Source organism: Erpetoichthys calabaricus, chromosome 12, assembly GCF_900747795.2.
Source record: "Erpetoichthys calabaricus chromosome 12, fErpCal1.3, whole genome shotgun sequence".
Classification (NCBI taxonomy): Eukaryota; Metazoa; Chordata; class Cladistia; order Polypteriformes; family Polypteridae; genus Erpetoichthys; species Erpetoichthys calabaricus.
In genome coordinates this window covers 15,993,041-16,007,243 of record NC_041405.2, presented here as the reverse complement: position 1 = coordinate 16,007,243, position 14,203 = coordinate 15,993,041, and the positions used below count along the sequence as shown (strand labels likewise).

Sequence of the window (14,203 nt, the reverse complement as noted above, 5' to 3'; positions counted from 1 at the left end):
TCTTGAAGCACCTGGAGCACATCCGAGGCATTATAAAAGGGGCTGCCTCACTCCATTAGTCGAGCCGGAGTCGGGAGAAAGAGGACGGAGCTTACGGGTGGAGGAGTGAGGGCGGCAGAAGAATAGAGAAAAGAGAAGATAAAGAATGGACTGAGTAATTGTGGCTGATTTATGCATTGTGCTGTGTGCAGTGAAGAAAGAAGTTCATTAACATGTGTGACTTTTGGACATCTGGTGTCTGCCTGTCTGTGTTCGGGGGCTGAACTTCCACATTGTCTATTAAATGTTAGTACTTAATGAAACTTAATCGACTGACAAAAAAGCAAATTTAATTAATTTGTTTATACTTCTTATTGTGGCCGAGTGGTCATTGAAAAAAAATGCCTTTCGATTGACTAACTGACAGTCCTTTACTTGTCCTGTGATTGGTAAACTTTTTGAGTAGCACCAGTAGATGTATATTAAAAAAATAACAATTAGAACATGAAGCCAAAATGTGAGACAAAATCAGCTCATAGAACAAGCAAAACTGAACAAAAGCATGCAAAAATATTTTTGAGTAGGGCTTTCTGATAGAGTTTTGGTATCAGGTAAGGAAACGAACCTCTAGCCATACTTGCATCCCATTGCTTAGATTATGAACAGAAATGCAGGAAAGTGGACCCGAAGGTGAGAACTGAAAATTGCAGTGATAAGGACTTACAATGGCATTGAAGGTATCACAAAACAAAATACAAAACCTGAACCATGAAGAATTCTGAGTAAAAAAAATTATAGAATCATTGAGCTCAAAGTCCCTTGTTTCTAATGCTAGACAATATTATAGAAAATCATATCGTAATGCATCAGTCTTCTTGACTCTGATTTAGCTTCTTGCAGCTGGCCACACCTTAAATAATCCTTCCTTGGAAGCTCAACCCATGTTATCCAAATAGAAACCAAAGGCTTAAAACAGAGATGAGAGATAGCAGTTTATAGCTGTAGTAAGTTGCAGTTGGTTCTTCTGCTGAAGTTACAGATAAAAGAACAAAGGTCCTTTCAGTGACTTCCAGTGAAAATGGCGCAATGACTTAACTAAGTAAATAAAAAGCAAAGTGCCTTCTGTCCTTAAAGCTAAGGGATAGCCATAAAGTAAACCCTGGTCACATTATATGATTACTAACTGCAGTACTCATCTAAGACGGGTCCTAATCTAAGTAATCAATGTAGACCTCTGTGGTGAAGTTTGCAGTGCACCATGCACTGAAATGTTGTTTTGTAATGCATGCAGTTATAAAATACATTGCATTTGTTATTTCATCAGATGTTGGAATGACAAATGCAATGCATATATCTGTCTTATGTGCCGTTTGGAATTGGGATTCTTAAAAGCAATGTTAATGTTTGTGATGTGCCATCGCATGGACACACAGATTCACAGAGACACAGACATTCATCCTTTTATTATGGATAATATTGTAATTAACTTTGGCATTCACAAGCAATTTTGCTGAAAAGGAGAATGATGTAAAAGGTTTTAGTACTTTATGGCATCGTTAACATAAGGACAACCAAGTACCATATGTGGCATGTTCAATAGTATGCAGCTCAAGTGAACTAATAATATTAGTCTGTGGTTAAGTCAGTCAGTCAGTCAGTCAGTCAGTCAGTCAGTCAGTCAGTCAGTCAGTCAGTCAGTCAGTCAGTCTGTCTGTCTGTCTGTCTGTCTGTCTGTCTGTCTGTCTGTCTGTCTGTCTGTCTGTCTGTCTGTCTGTCTCAGTTATCCTGCCTACTATACTAAAATTCAAGTCTATCTATCTATCTATCTATCTATCTATCTATCTATCTATCTATCTATCTATCTATCTATCTATCTATCTATCTATCTATCTATCTATCTATCTATCTATCTATCTATCTATCTATCTAGCTCAGTGTTTCCCAAACTTGGTCCTGGGGACCCCCTGTGGCTGCAGGTTTTTGTTCCAGTCAGATTCCTAATCAGTGACAACACCTCATCACACTGATCTCATTTAATTAGCTGGTAATATTTTTTTCTTATTCTATATTCAGAAAAGCACAGCAGCCTGATTTTTACATTTAAAAGACATTTAGAAATACAGTGGAACCTCGGTTTGACTTGATAAACGAGCGAAGTCTTGCAGTACGAGCAGTATGTATACGCTTTGTCTGCTGAGCATCATGTGATCACAACTGAGCTGATGGTTCTTCTCTCTCTCTGGCTGTGGGATTGTGGGTAATCGTCTCCTATTCTCCGTCTGAGTCGGCGTGCCTCACTCATATAGTCAACATCCGTACGAGCATATAGTGTTTACTACAGCATTAGCATTGTGACTGTGTGTGCGCGCGCATGTGTGTGTGCTCGCTCGCTCGCGCGTGTGTGTATTTGTGTGTGCACGCACGCGCTCGTGTATGTGTGTGTGTGTGCTCGCGCGCGCGCTGTGACGTGCGAGTTCCCGTCTTGCACCCTAAAACACGAAACTCCAAGATTTGCTTTCTAAATTGGCCTGATGTGTGTTGGAGTTGATTTTGTGATGAACTGGCACTACTTTCAGGCTTGTTGGTTCCTTATGCTAGACTTTAAATGCACCTTGGGGCTGTCACAAAAAGTAATTTTGTTGTGTTACACAATGACAATAAAGTGCTTGAACTTGAACTTGAACACTTAATTAGCCCAGGAGTTTAATTAAAAACAGAAGCTGATTGGAACAAAAACCTGCAGGCACAGTGGGTCCCCAGGACCGAGTTTGGGAAGCGCTGGTCTAGCTTACTTTGTTTCCTTCCAATAGATTTTAAATTAAGTATAGTCGGCAGGATTAGATAGATAGAGAGGGGGAGATAGAGAGAGGAAAGGCACTATATAATAGATACCATACAGCATCAGAGAAAACATATTCACACAGGAATGAGCTTTTGAATTGAAGACCCACCATTTCCCCTCTTTCATTGGTCAAGATTCCTGTCTGTAATTCAAAAGCTCATTCCTATGTGAATGAATGTGTTTCCTCTGAGCGCACTACTCTGATGTATTTCATTTGATAATATTTTAGGAACAATCTCATGCATTTTGCCAGCTGTGAGCATCCAACTAGATGACTTGACGTGGGTTAGCCTATGTGACACGAGTAACATGAGATTTTTTTGTGGACATTTTCATATTGTTCACTGTGATCCATTGTTGGTCACCGTGGATGCCAATTCTTTCAAAATATCTGTTTTGTGTATCGTCCATGAAAATATTACATTAAAAGGTTTTTCTCTGCCATCACTACAAACTGCATGGAGAGTAAGTAATACTGTATATAAAAAGAATATCATTTTGAGTGGAGTATTCCTTTAATGTGATTTATATTGTGTGGGCTTTATTCAGTATTTAGGCTTTAGGTTTTCTCCTTGAGATTTCGTTTGAATTAATAGTGATGATGATAATAAATATAAATAAAGAAGAACAACAGTGAAAATAATAGTAAGACTGTCACACCCATTCACTTCTTGACATGTTCAGCTGTATCCTAGATTTGAAATAACAATAAGCCTCCCTATTACCCTTGGCCTTTGTATAATGGTGCGTGATTAAGATAATTCTGACTATAAAATAGCTAATAAAGATGAACTGACTTAACTGACTTCCATTCAACTTTCTTTTCTCATCCCCTCACACTTTGTTCCCATTTGCCCTTCCTGAAGTGGTTAATTGAACCTGAAAGGATGAATAATCTTTCCACTTTAATAGTTTTTTCCAAAGTGTAAGGTGATCTGAACCTTCTGGTGAACATCACTCTGCATAGATCATAGCCTGGTCGTCTGAGTCCGCTTATCAGGTGGCATTGCCAGGGGTTGCTATGCTGGGTTGCTTTGACGATGGCGAGTATCTCATATTCCCGTCTCCGCAGCAGCTTCTATTTTTATAGCTGATAAGTATTAAGATACACAAGTCAAGGTGCGGACATTGGCTGCTTTGTCTTAAGCGCTGAGCTCTTTTTACCAGGTTGCTAAAGTGGTAGCTGGCATTGGAGATAAGCAGATGGTAACTGTGACCCCAGACCCTCTACATGAACCATAGTGGGGTTTTATTTGGTATATATGTAAAAAAAACTGTACATTTTTTATCTTTGCTCATTTATTATTTTTATACTGTATGCATAATTAGATGTCATTGTGACACAGTGTGGATTTTGCACAATTTGATTCTCCTATAAAAATCTCCAAGATTTGCTTTCTAAATTGGCCTGATGTGTGTTGGAGTTGATTTTGTGATGAACTGGTACTCCTTTCAGGCTTGTTGGTTCCTTATGCTAGATTGGGCCTTGACTCCACATGACCCTGAATAGGATTAAATGGGTTTGATAATACGAGAGTAAATCAAAAAGTAATGGCAATTTGAAAATTACGGTATAACCGCAATGGTTAGAGGCTGCCACTATACAACACGGTCACAATGGCTTATGGGTAGTTGAAACACACACACAGAACCGCACTCTCTGCCACTAGTTTAGATGAAGTCAAAGTCAAATGAACATGGAGGCTCCACTGCGGGATTGCATCAATGTTGAATACTGTGTCATAGGGAGATTTCTTTGGGCAGTGGGTGTGAAACCTGCTGAAAATCATCGTACGGAAAACAGCATTACTCCGTGAAGAGGTGTATGAATGGGTAGAAAGGTTTAAATAGGGAGAGCAAGTGTAACCTACGAAGCTCTATCTGGTCGACCATTATGATCACACCTACAAGCCCACATCGACATGGCGGATGAAGACAGACGGATCGCCTCGTCATCTGTTGCGGTATTAGCTATGGATCTGCACATGCCATAGTGCATGATGAGTCGGGGGAACCGTAAAGTTTGCACAAGATGTGCACTCAGACAGTTTACTCACCCGCACAAGCCTACATCCTCTGTTGAATTTCAGCAGATTTCACTCCCTCTGTCCAACGATATCTCACTACGGCATTTTGTTCAACAATGGTATAATGACGTAGCAGAGCGTCCATATTCATTTGACCTTGGCTTCAATTGGACTACTGTGCTGGCAGAGAGCTGCACTGTGCGTGCTTGAACTACCCATAAGTCATTGCAAAGGTGTTGTATTGAGTCAGCTTCTATCCATTGCTGTTACCACATAATTTTAAAATTACCATTACTTTTTGATTTACCCCCGTATATAGTGCCGTGCAAAAGCATACCGGTCCTTGATCAATTCTCTGGTTTTACTGGATGGAGAAATGAATGAAAGTTTGTTTTATGTGATATTTTTTTTATTATTTCTAAGCAGTGAAACTCAAAATTATTTTTAATGTGGTATTGTTTTATGTTAAAAAAATCAAAAGAAGGAAAAAGAAAATATTTATTTGCCTCAGTTTTTAATCTCATTCTTTCATAAGCTCTAAGTTTACACTAATTTGCTACAAGGGACACAGTTGCCTTCTACGAGTGAATCATTTAGTGACATCTTCCCTGATCATAAGAAAATTCTTTGGGGTGCAGCCAAAAAAATCCACAGGTGAACCAGCAATAAATGGCAAATCAAAGGAAAACGAGGAAAAGAATGAAGACACATACAAATGGAAATGCTGGCTCTAAGGTAAAAAGTCCTAATGGTGATGAAGATTCATCTGTGATAAAGAAACCACCTTCAATAAAGAAGAAAAGAAACATTATTGACTCAGATTCTAAAGAAGAAATTCAGTTACCCCCCCAAGAAGCACAAGAAATCAAGCATACCATCTCCAAAAGATTTACATTCTTCCAAATAATCATCCCATTCTTCTAAAAAACTGTATTTCTCTGAAACCGATGAAGAATACACTTTTAAAACTTTGAAAAAAACACAGATTCCCCGAAAAAATGCCTCAGGTGCTGATAGCTGTTCCGAATAAAAGAGACCCCACAATTAAGGCTTAATTTTTCATAATTATAAATCTGAAGAAGAGCTGCATTATTACAGATATTATAGATCATTCCAAAATATTTTCCTCTTTAATAAAATCCCTGTGTGCGTCCAGGTGTCCGTGTGTGTGTGTCTTCTGGTGAAGTGCGCATGCGCGGGGCACGGTGCAATGCGCCATATTACTGTCAGAGAAAGTTACAGGCGTTTTACGGAAATACAAACCAGTATTACTGCGAGAGGAAATTAAAGGTACACAATATAGTGATGCATATTACAGCCACATACAAGCCAGTATTACTGTCAGAGGAGATTAAAGGCATATTACTGACGCGCACGCCTGTATTACCGCCAGAGAAAATTAAAGGTATATTACGGACGTACAAGCCAGCGGACGTACAAGACAGTATTACTGATTAAAGACACACAATACACGGCGGCAGCCCACGAAGAACGGTCAGCTCAGCAAGTAAACATCAACAAAAGAAAGGCTGAAAGAAAGAAAAATACGACCAACAAAAAGAATGAGGTCAGAGTCCCTTGCCATTTAATATAGACTGTTCCTACTAATGTTTATGCACTACTGTTCTAGCGCCCGTTATTGTAACGGGCTAAATGACTAGTAATTGAATAAATTATAAAAACTAAACAAAACAATCTCCAAGTGTTGGAAGACCCCAGTCGTGCCTATTGATTCAGTTATCAGGAAGTGGAAGCTTCATCGACCCATCCAGGTGCTGCCTAGAAAAAAGGCCTCCCTGCAAACTCTCAATGCAGACTGGCAGGAGACTTGAGAAAAAGGCGCGCTGAATACTTAAGCTAACAGAATATTTCCTTTAAGGTTTATTTCTCTCCATTATAAAGGAAAATTCTGAGACGAGACGAGACTATTTCCAAGAGATTTTTTTTTTTTCAAGTCCCGCCCACATTACTGCCTCAAGTGGAGGAGTTCAAGTATCTCGGGGTCTTGTTCACGAGTGAGGGAAGAATGGAGCGGGAGGTTGACAGACGGATTGGTGCGGCATCCGCAGTAATGCGGGCTCTGCAACGGTCCGGCGTGGTGAAGAGAGAGCTGAGCTAAAAGGCGAGGCTGTCGATTTACCAGTCGATCTACGTTCCTACCCTCACCTATGGCCACGAGCGTTGCGTAGTGACCGAAAGAGCGAGATCGCGGATACAAGTGGCCGAAATGAGTTTACTCCGCAAGGTGGCTGGACTTTCCCTTAGAGATAGGGTGAGGAGTTCAGTTATCCGGGAGAGACTCGGAGTAGAGTCTCTGCTCCTCCGCATCGAGAGGAATCAGTTGAGGTGGTTCAGGCATCTGGTTAGGATGCCCCCTGGACGCCTCCCTGGAGGGGTGTTCCGGGCATGCACCACTGGGAGAAGGCCACGGGGCACACCCAGGACACGCTGGAGGGATTATATCTCCCGGTTGGCCTTGGCATGCCTCGGGGTCCTCCCAGAGGAGCCTGAGGAGGTGGCTGGGGAGAGTGAGGTCTGGGCTTCACCGCTTAGGCTGCTGCCCCCGCGACTCATCCTCAGATAAGTGGTGGATAATGGATAGATGGATGCATGGAGTCCCGCCCTCCTTTCAACCATTTACAGTTAACGGCCCACAGTCCTCTCACCTCTCATACGTGTAAATGCTTTTGTCAGACACAATTTCATCTCGAAGGGGAAATGAGTACACGGGCAATCCTAACACCGAGAAACAATGAAGTCAAACAAATTAACGTGAAAATTGTCAATCGGTTACACAGCAAATTGGTTAAATGCGTATCAATAGACTATACTGAAATAGTTAGTAGTTAAGATGTAAACATCAACTTACAAAATCCCGAGGAATATCTACAACCGTTAACATCGTCCGGTCTTCCACCGCATGAATTACTGCTGACAGGAGGATGTATCATAATGTTATTGTGTAATTTATGTATGAGTGATGGGCTATGCAATAGGACTCTCTCTATATATTAGAGAGAAAGAAACGATATTCAATTATACGTTGTGTTGTCACGATGTTATTCCAAACACGGAATCAAAATTCAATGCGATATTGATGAAAAGTTCATTCCAAAAATTGTTTTTCCTGAAGTTTTACAGTAAAAGTGTACGTTTAAAAAGTATTAGCGTGTTAATTTCAAAGCCAAACAGAATGAAAACATATAACGCAATGAAGACCTCTAACACAACATGAAACATAATTTTCTTTCAATTTATTACGTTTGACTGTTTTTTACTATGGTTAATTACTCACTGTAATGTAAAATAGTTAGGTCTATTATGCATATGTAACAATTCCCATGAAAATAACAATCTGTTTAAACTGTACATCTGCTTCCCCATACGCAAGTGGCAGAGCTGCAAAGTGCCCACAGTGTGGTTGGCAAGCAAAGCGAACAGGGGGCAGAGCCTCCCAGTCTAACATAAAACAATGTCACAGCCCAATTACTTTGAAATAATAATATCACAGAGAGCAACATTTCATTATTGGATTTATTTCAATATTGGATTTAATAATAGCAACAAGGATTTTGATATTATAAATATGAAAATGTATATTCCTAATGCAGTGCGCAACATATTGATTGAAGCTGCTGTTTTCAGTTTGCCCCTGTGGTGTCCCTCCAGTTTTGCATCCTCTGGCTAATTTTGTTCCTTTCTTACTTTCTCGAGGTGACATTCTGATTCAGATTTCCGAGAGTCAGAGGCGCCTGACATCCGACCTTGATGGAGTTGTAAGTGTCAGCAATTCATTACAAATTCCCACCTTTAGTTGTAATATTTTTATTTGTTTTGCTTTGCCTTCAGTTCTCTAATGTGCCACAGCTCCTCCATGTGTGTTGTTTTCAGTGTTTTGCCTTTGTATTTCTGCTTTTTCTCTTCTGTTCTAATATTGTGTGTATTCAGTGCCTTCAGAAAGTATTCAGATCCCCTCACCTTCTGCACACTTTATTGTGTTGTAGATTTAACTTTAATGGATTAATTTGGCATTTTTGTCCACTAGCTGATACTCAAAAGCCCATAATGACAAAGAGAAAACATGTTTTTAGAAAAGTTTGCAAATTTAAACTGAAATCTCACATTCGTAGAAGTGTGCAGGTCCTTTGCTTTGGTATGTCAAGATTGTTTTGAGGTACATCTTGCTTCCTTTGATTCATCTTGAGATGTATCTAGAACTTAATTTGAGTCCACCTGTGACAAATCGAATAGATTGGACATCATTTAGTCCAAGAAGTCCGACTGTTGCTGTAGTTCATTACAAAATGAAAAAGCATGGGCCTAAATGGGCCCAAATGTTGGCTCTTGCTTTTAATTAATGAATTTTCTGATCGGATTTATGTATGAGAGTTTTCATCCTCTCACACATCCAAATTAAATCGTCCTATCAGGCTGCCCTCACCTGCAAGTTAAAGACAATTGTAGTCCATGTTTCTTACTTTTTCGTTCCATTTATCTTCCAGTTTCGTTGGTTTCATGGTGAAGTGCTGCAGGAGATGGACAGGAATGTCAAGCTGGACCGAGATTACATTGCTGTAAGTGACACTGCGCCACCTTCTGGTAGTTCAGGTGTTTTGTTTTAATAGAGGCAAATGTTTTTGTCATTCTGATTGCTGATTTGTTTTTGGTTGAACAGTTCTTCTCAGTTCTAAATAAGCCAATTAGCTCAACAGGAACAGAGCCTTAAAACACAGAAAGTTTTACTACACATCTTTCACATACAATGTAGTTCCAATTTAAATGTCCACAATTTCATTCACTTACCGTAATCATTTTTATGGATTCAGCGATAATTGTGTTTTCTATTTTAATGCACATTGAACAGCTTTCTGATTAATTATTTCCTGTCTAGCAGAAGGAAGTACTTGGGAGAAATAAAGCTGCTGTTGTCTCCCTGCATGTAATTTTTGGTGAATACTACTGATGAGCGAATCCCATTGAATTTGTTTAGACTTGAGCTCAGCAAAATCGAGGAAATGTGTGGGAACTTTATTGAATGAAGTGAAATACATTGAAGTCAACGTGAAAGGAGAAACTGAGCTAATGAGTGGATTATAAGGGTTCAGTGTTCTTTAAAGGGTCCCTGCCAACTATGCTGGACCAATTACTGTGACCTGAGCTGTGAGGCAGCGGTGCTAGCCATTGTACCACTATGCCTCCCTAAGATAAAATTAAATAACAGAATAGTAAAATTTCTTGCAGATTAGGGGGCTTTCCTGCTCGCTTCGCTCGCCAACCACCGAGCCTGCGCTATGCACTAGCCTCTGTAGTTCTGCCGCTTACGTATGGGGATGTGGATGTATAATTTAAACAGATTTTTATTTTCATGGGACTTCTTACATATGCATAATAGATCTAACTATTTTACATTACAGCGTGCAATTAACTTTATTAAAAAATAGTAAAATGTAATAATTTGAAAATAAATTATGTTTCATGTTGCGTTAGAGTTATTTGTTGAGTAATACAATTTTGCAATGTTTGCCTTTGGAATTAACACGCAAATACTTTTTAAACTTACACTTTTATTACTGTAGAACTTGAGTAAAAACAATTTTTTTAATTAAATTTTCGTCAATATCGCATTGAATTTTGATTCTGTGTTTGAACTTTCATCGTGACAACGCAATGTATATACAGTAATCCCTCACTTATCGCGGGAGATAGGTTCCAAGGCCGACCGCGATAACTGAATTTCCGCGAAGTAGGGACACCATATTTATTTAATTATTTAACGTGTATTTGGACGTTTTTAAACCCTCCCTGTATTGTTTACAACCCACCCTTTACTCTATTAATAACAGGGACAACTGCTAAGCAATATCAAATTGGTAGAATAAGTTTACACTTACTGTATAGCTAAGTACACGTAGCTATATATGACGTGATGATGGTGATGAATATGCTGCGCAGTAAAAATGATGACGATTGAAGGTGATAATCCCCTGAATGCAGTAGCAAGAGCACGTTAATGTTGAATGAGTGAGATGAGACTTCCTGGTTAATGCAGCACTCCGTCGCTGAGCCAGTCAGCAGCACACAGGAACTTAACTGCGTGCTCTGATTGGGTAGCTTCTCAGCCATCCGCCAATAGCATCTCTTGTATGAAATCAACTGGGCAAACCAACTGAGGAAGCAAATACCAGAAGTAAAAATACGCATGGTCTGCAGAAACCCGGGAAGCAGCGAAAAGTCCGCGTTACATATTTAGATATGCTTACATATAAAATCCGCGAAGTCGTGAATCCGCGAAAAGTGAACCGCGAAGTAGCGAGGGATTACTGTATTGCTATTAAGTGAAAGAAAATTTTCAAATGTTTGGCTCTGAGATTTGTTAATTGTCTTTGCAAAAGGTTTTCTAATGGGAAACTGTTACCATTTTAATACGAATGGCATATCAAGATCTCCTTTGGTGTCTAATGTTATCCCCTTGAAGATGTACTGCATTACCTTCCTTGGATACATCCTTCTTTCTACAGTAATTCATGTGGTGGACGGTGTTAATGGTTGTAGATATTCTTCGGGATATTGCAAGTTGATGTTTTTATCTTCCGTACGATTGCCACCAACTGTTTCAGCATAGTCTATTGATACGCATTTAACCAATTTGCCGTGTAACAGATTGACATTTTTGGCATTAATTTGTTTGACTTCATCGTTTCTCGGTGCTAGGATTGCCCGTGTACTCATTTTTTCTGTTCAAAACCCTTTGTGATGAAATTATTCAATAAGATTTGGACATAATACATCGTCTTTAATTGGGAACTTAAAGTGAGAAAATGTTCAAATTTATTAGAGCTGAGAGCGCAGGAACTGTGTCTGACAAAAGCATTCACACGAATGCGAGGTGAGAGGACCATGTGCGTGGTTGAATATGGTTGAGAGGAGGGCATGACTTGAAAAAATCTCATGGCCAAAGTCTTGCGGGACTTGAAAAAAATCTCTTCAAATAAGTCTCGTCTCGTCGCAGGATTTTTTTTATATAATAGAGAGACAGGAAGCATGAATTCACTAAGGCTTTTCCCCCACAGATTCTGTAGCAGGTACTCACTTGTCTTAGACCTTAAAGTACAGTTTCGTTTTTTTCTGAACACTTTTGCTTGTTCATTCCATTGCTACCAAATAAGCGCAACATGAAAGCGCGTTAATTCTTCATTATTCTTGCTTAAAAATCTGCTTTAGAAAGGCAGCATTGCATTGTTCTTTCACTTTGATTTTGGTTTATGGCTATTTTGGTGCTTTTGATCTCCTGATTCAGACTTCCTCGTTCCACAGGTAAAACTATCCCAACATGCATACTGAAGAACACATTCAAGTTAAATGAACTAATTTGGATCAAGCAACATTGTAGAGTAAAGGGATGTTGGATCTATTAACACCACAGATCATCTTGAGCTAATATTTCTGTTTCACTTCAGGGGAGTAAAAGACGCTATGAAATGGAGGTCAGAAATCGTGCCTCTGCATTGGAGAAGCAAAACTCTCAGCTGTGGGGAGAAAAACGACGAGGGAGAAGTCAGCATGAAGTGCAGGTAATGTAGGAACCTTTGGTCCTAGAGATAAAGATTAATAATTGTATACTGGCATGGTGATGTTGTGAGGAACCTTATCAGAAGCAACTGGTGAAAAGAGTGGTGTTCCATGGAGGTCACCCCGGAGGCTGCTGCTATTTTAACATATATATAATACAGTATATTCTAGCTGTCCGCTGTGGCTTCACCCATGTAGTAGTGAAACAGGACAAGCTTTAAAAATCAATAAAAAAAATGTAATTTGTATTTTAAAAAAATTTATATTGATAGCTTTCATATCCGAGGGCCTCTTGATATACGATATTTTTGGTTTTGCTCTCAGGGGCGAGAACATATAGGTTTTTTGGGCAACTAACCTGGGAGAATGCGACGTAAAGCTGACCATGTGAGAAGCACGGTGAGCTAAGATCAACCCCTGCCAACTTGAGTGTCTGTCCCTGGGTAATGTTAATTGACATTGCAAAGCAAAGCTTCACCAGGGACTGTAATCTCTTGAACTGAAAGGGCATGTCCGTCGTGATTAGAGGAATGTGAGGGATTAAAACCCTCTCGCCAATGCCACATCAGACCGATTTAAACAGAGGCAGGTGTGTGATTAAGGAAGGTCCCGCCTGATTTCCCCCTCCCCTCGGCCCGCAGCCTCTCTCTCTTGGATTTGCGTGAATAAATCGCTGCTGCAAGCGAACTATGATACTCAGTGCGATGAAAGAAGTCGCAAAATCAACTGGAATGTTCAAACAAATTAAAGAAAAAACCCAGATGTAAATCCGCTAAGTAGTTCTCTCATGAAAAGTGGACAGACAGACAGACAGACAGACAGACAGACAGACAGACAGACATTGGATTTATATATATATATATATATATAATATGTTACGGCCAAAACCCGAAATTGGCCAAAGCGGGAAATGTCCGGCCAAATCGAGAAATGGCCAATGTCGCTGTAAATTGACTGGCCAATGTCCGATCTTTTCCTCGATTTTGGGATTTGGCCAGCCAGTTTGCGAAATGGCATGGGGCGATCAGCCAAAGTCGGAAGGAAAAAGGCATGAGCAGCGATTTGTTGCGCACTTAGTAGTGCAATTGCGTTGAGTGTAGCCTTGGCGGCTCATGTTCAGAAAGCGGACGCCACTTGGTTGTTTCACAATAATTAAGATCAGGTATATAAATAGATTTCACATTTCTGTTATCATTTTAGCAATAAATTAGTGACTTAACATCAGGGACCTATTTTTTTGACCTTAAGGTTAGTGTTTGGGCGAGGGGAAGGCCGTTTCAAGTGGCGTCCGCTTTGCTGAACAAGACCTGCCTTGAGCAGTTTCTAATGCAGAATGGAAAACTCACTTCTGAATCTGCATCTGAAAATTTTTAAGCATCTTCGCACCTTGAGCGGACAGTCTTACATCAGCACATCGGATTTTGACCAGGGAGTTCTCGCCACTTCATGAAATGGCTGGCCAAAGTAGCATATATGCCGGTCATTTCTAGTACTTCAGACTTTGGCCACACTATGCGGCCAAAGTGCGAAATGGCCGGGAACTGGCTGAACTTCGGGTTTTGGCCGTAACATATATTTATATATATATATACAGTACATATATATATATAATATATATATATATATATATATATATATAATATATATATAATATATATATATATATATATATAGCTAGGTGGGATTGGCAGATAATTTAGAATCGTTACAGAGGAACCTGGACAGCATACAGGCCTGAGCAGATTAGTGGTAGATGTAAATGCGAAGTATTACATGTAGGCAGTGA

General features: G+C 39.7%; 1 protein-coding gene across 1 annotated transcript in view; it reads left to right on the top strand.

The window, feature by feature from the left end:
* Window positions 1-14,203, top strand: part of LOC114662300 (brain-specific angiogenesis inhibitor 1-associated protein 2-like protein 2) — a 43,325-nt gene that overhangs the window by 15,790 nt on the left and 13,332 nt on the right. Inside the window, exons 4-6 of the mRNA XM_051934447.1 lie at window positions 8,563-8,624; window positions 9,351-9,422; window positions 12,306-12,419. Coding sequence (XP_051790407.1) covers window positions 8,563-8,624; window positions 9,351-9,422; window positions 12,306-12,419 — 248 coding nt within the window. The remainder of the gene's footprint in view (window positions 1-8,562; window positions 8,625-9,350; window positions 9,423-12,305; window positions 12,420-14,203) is intronic.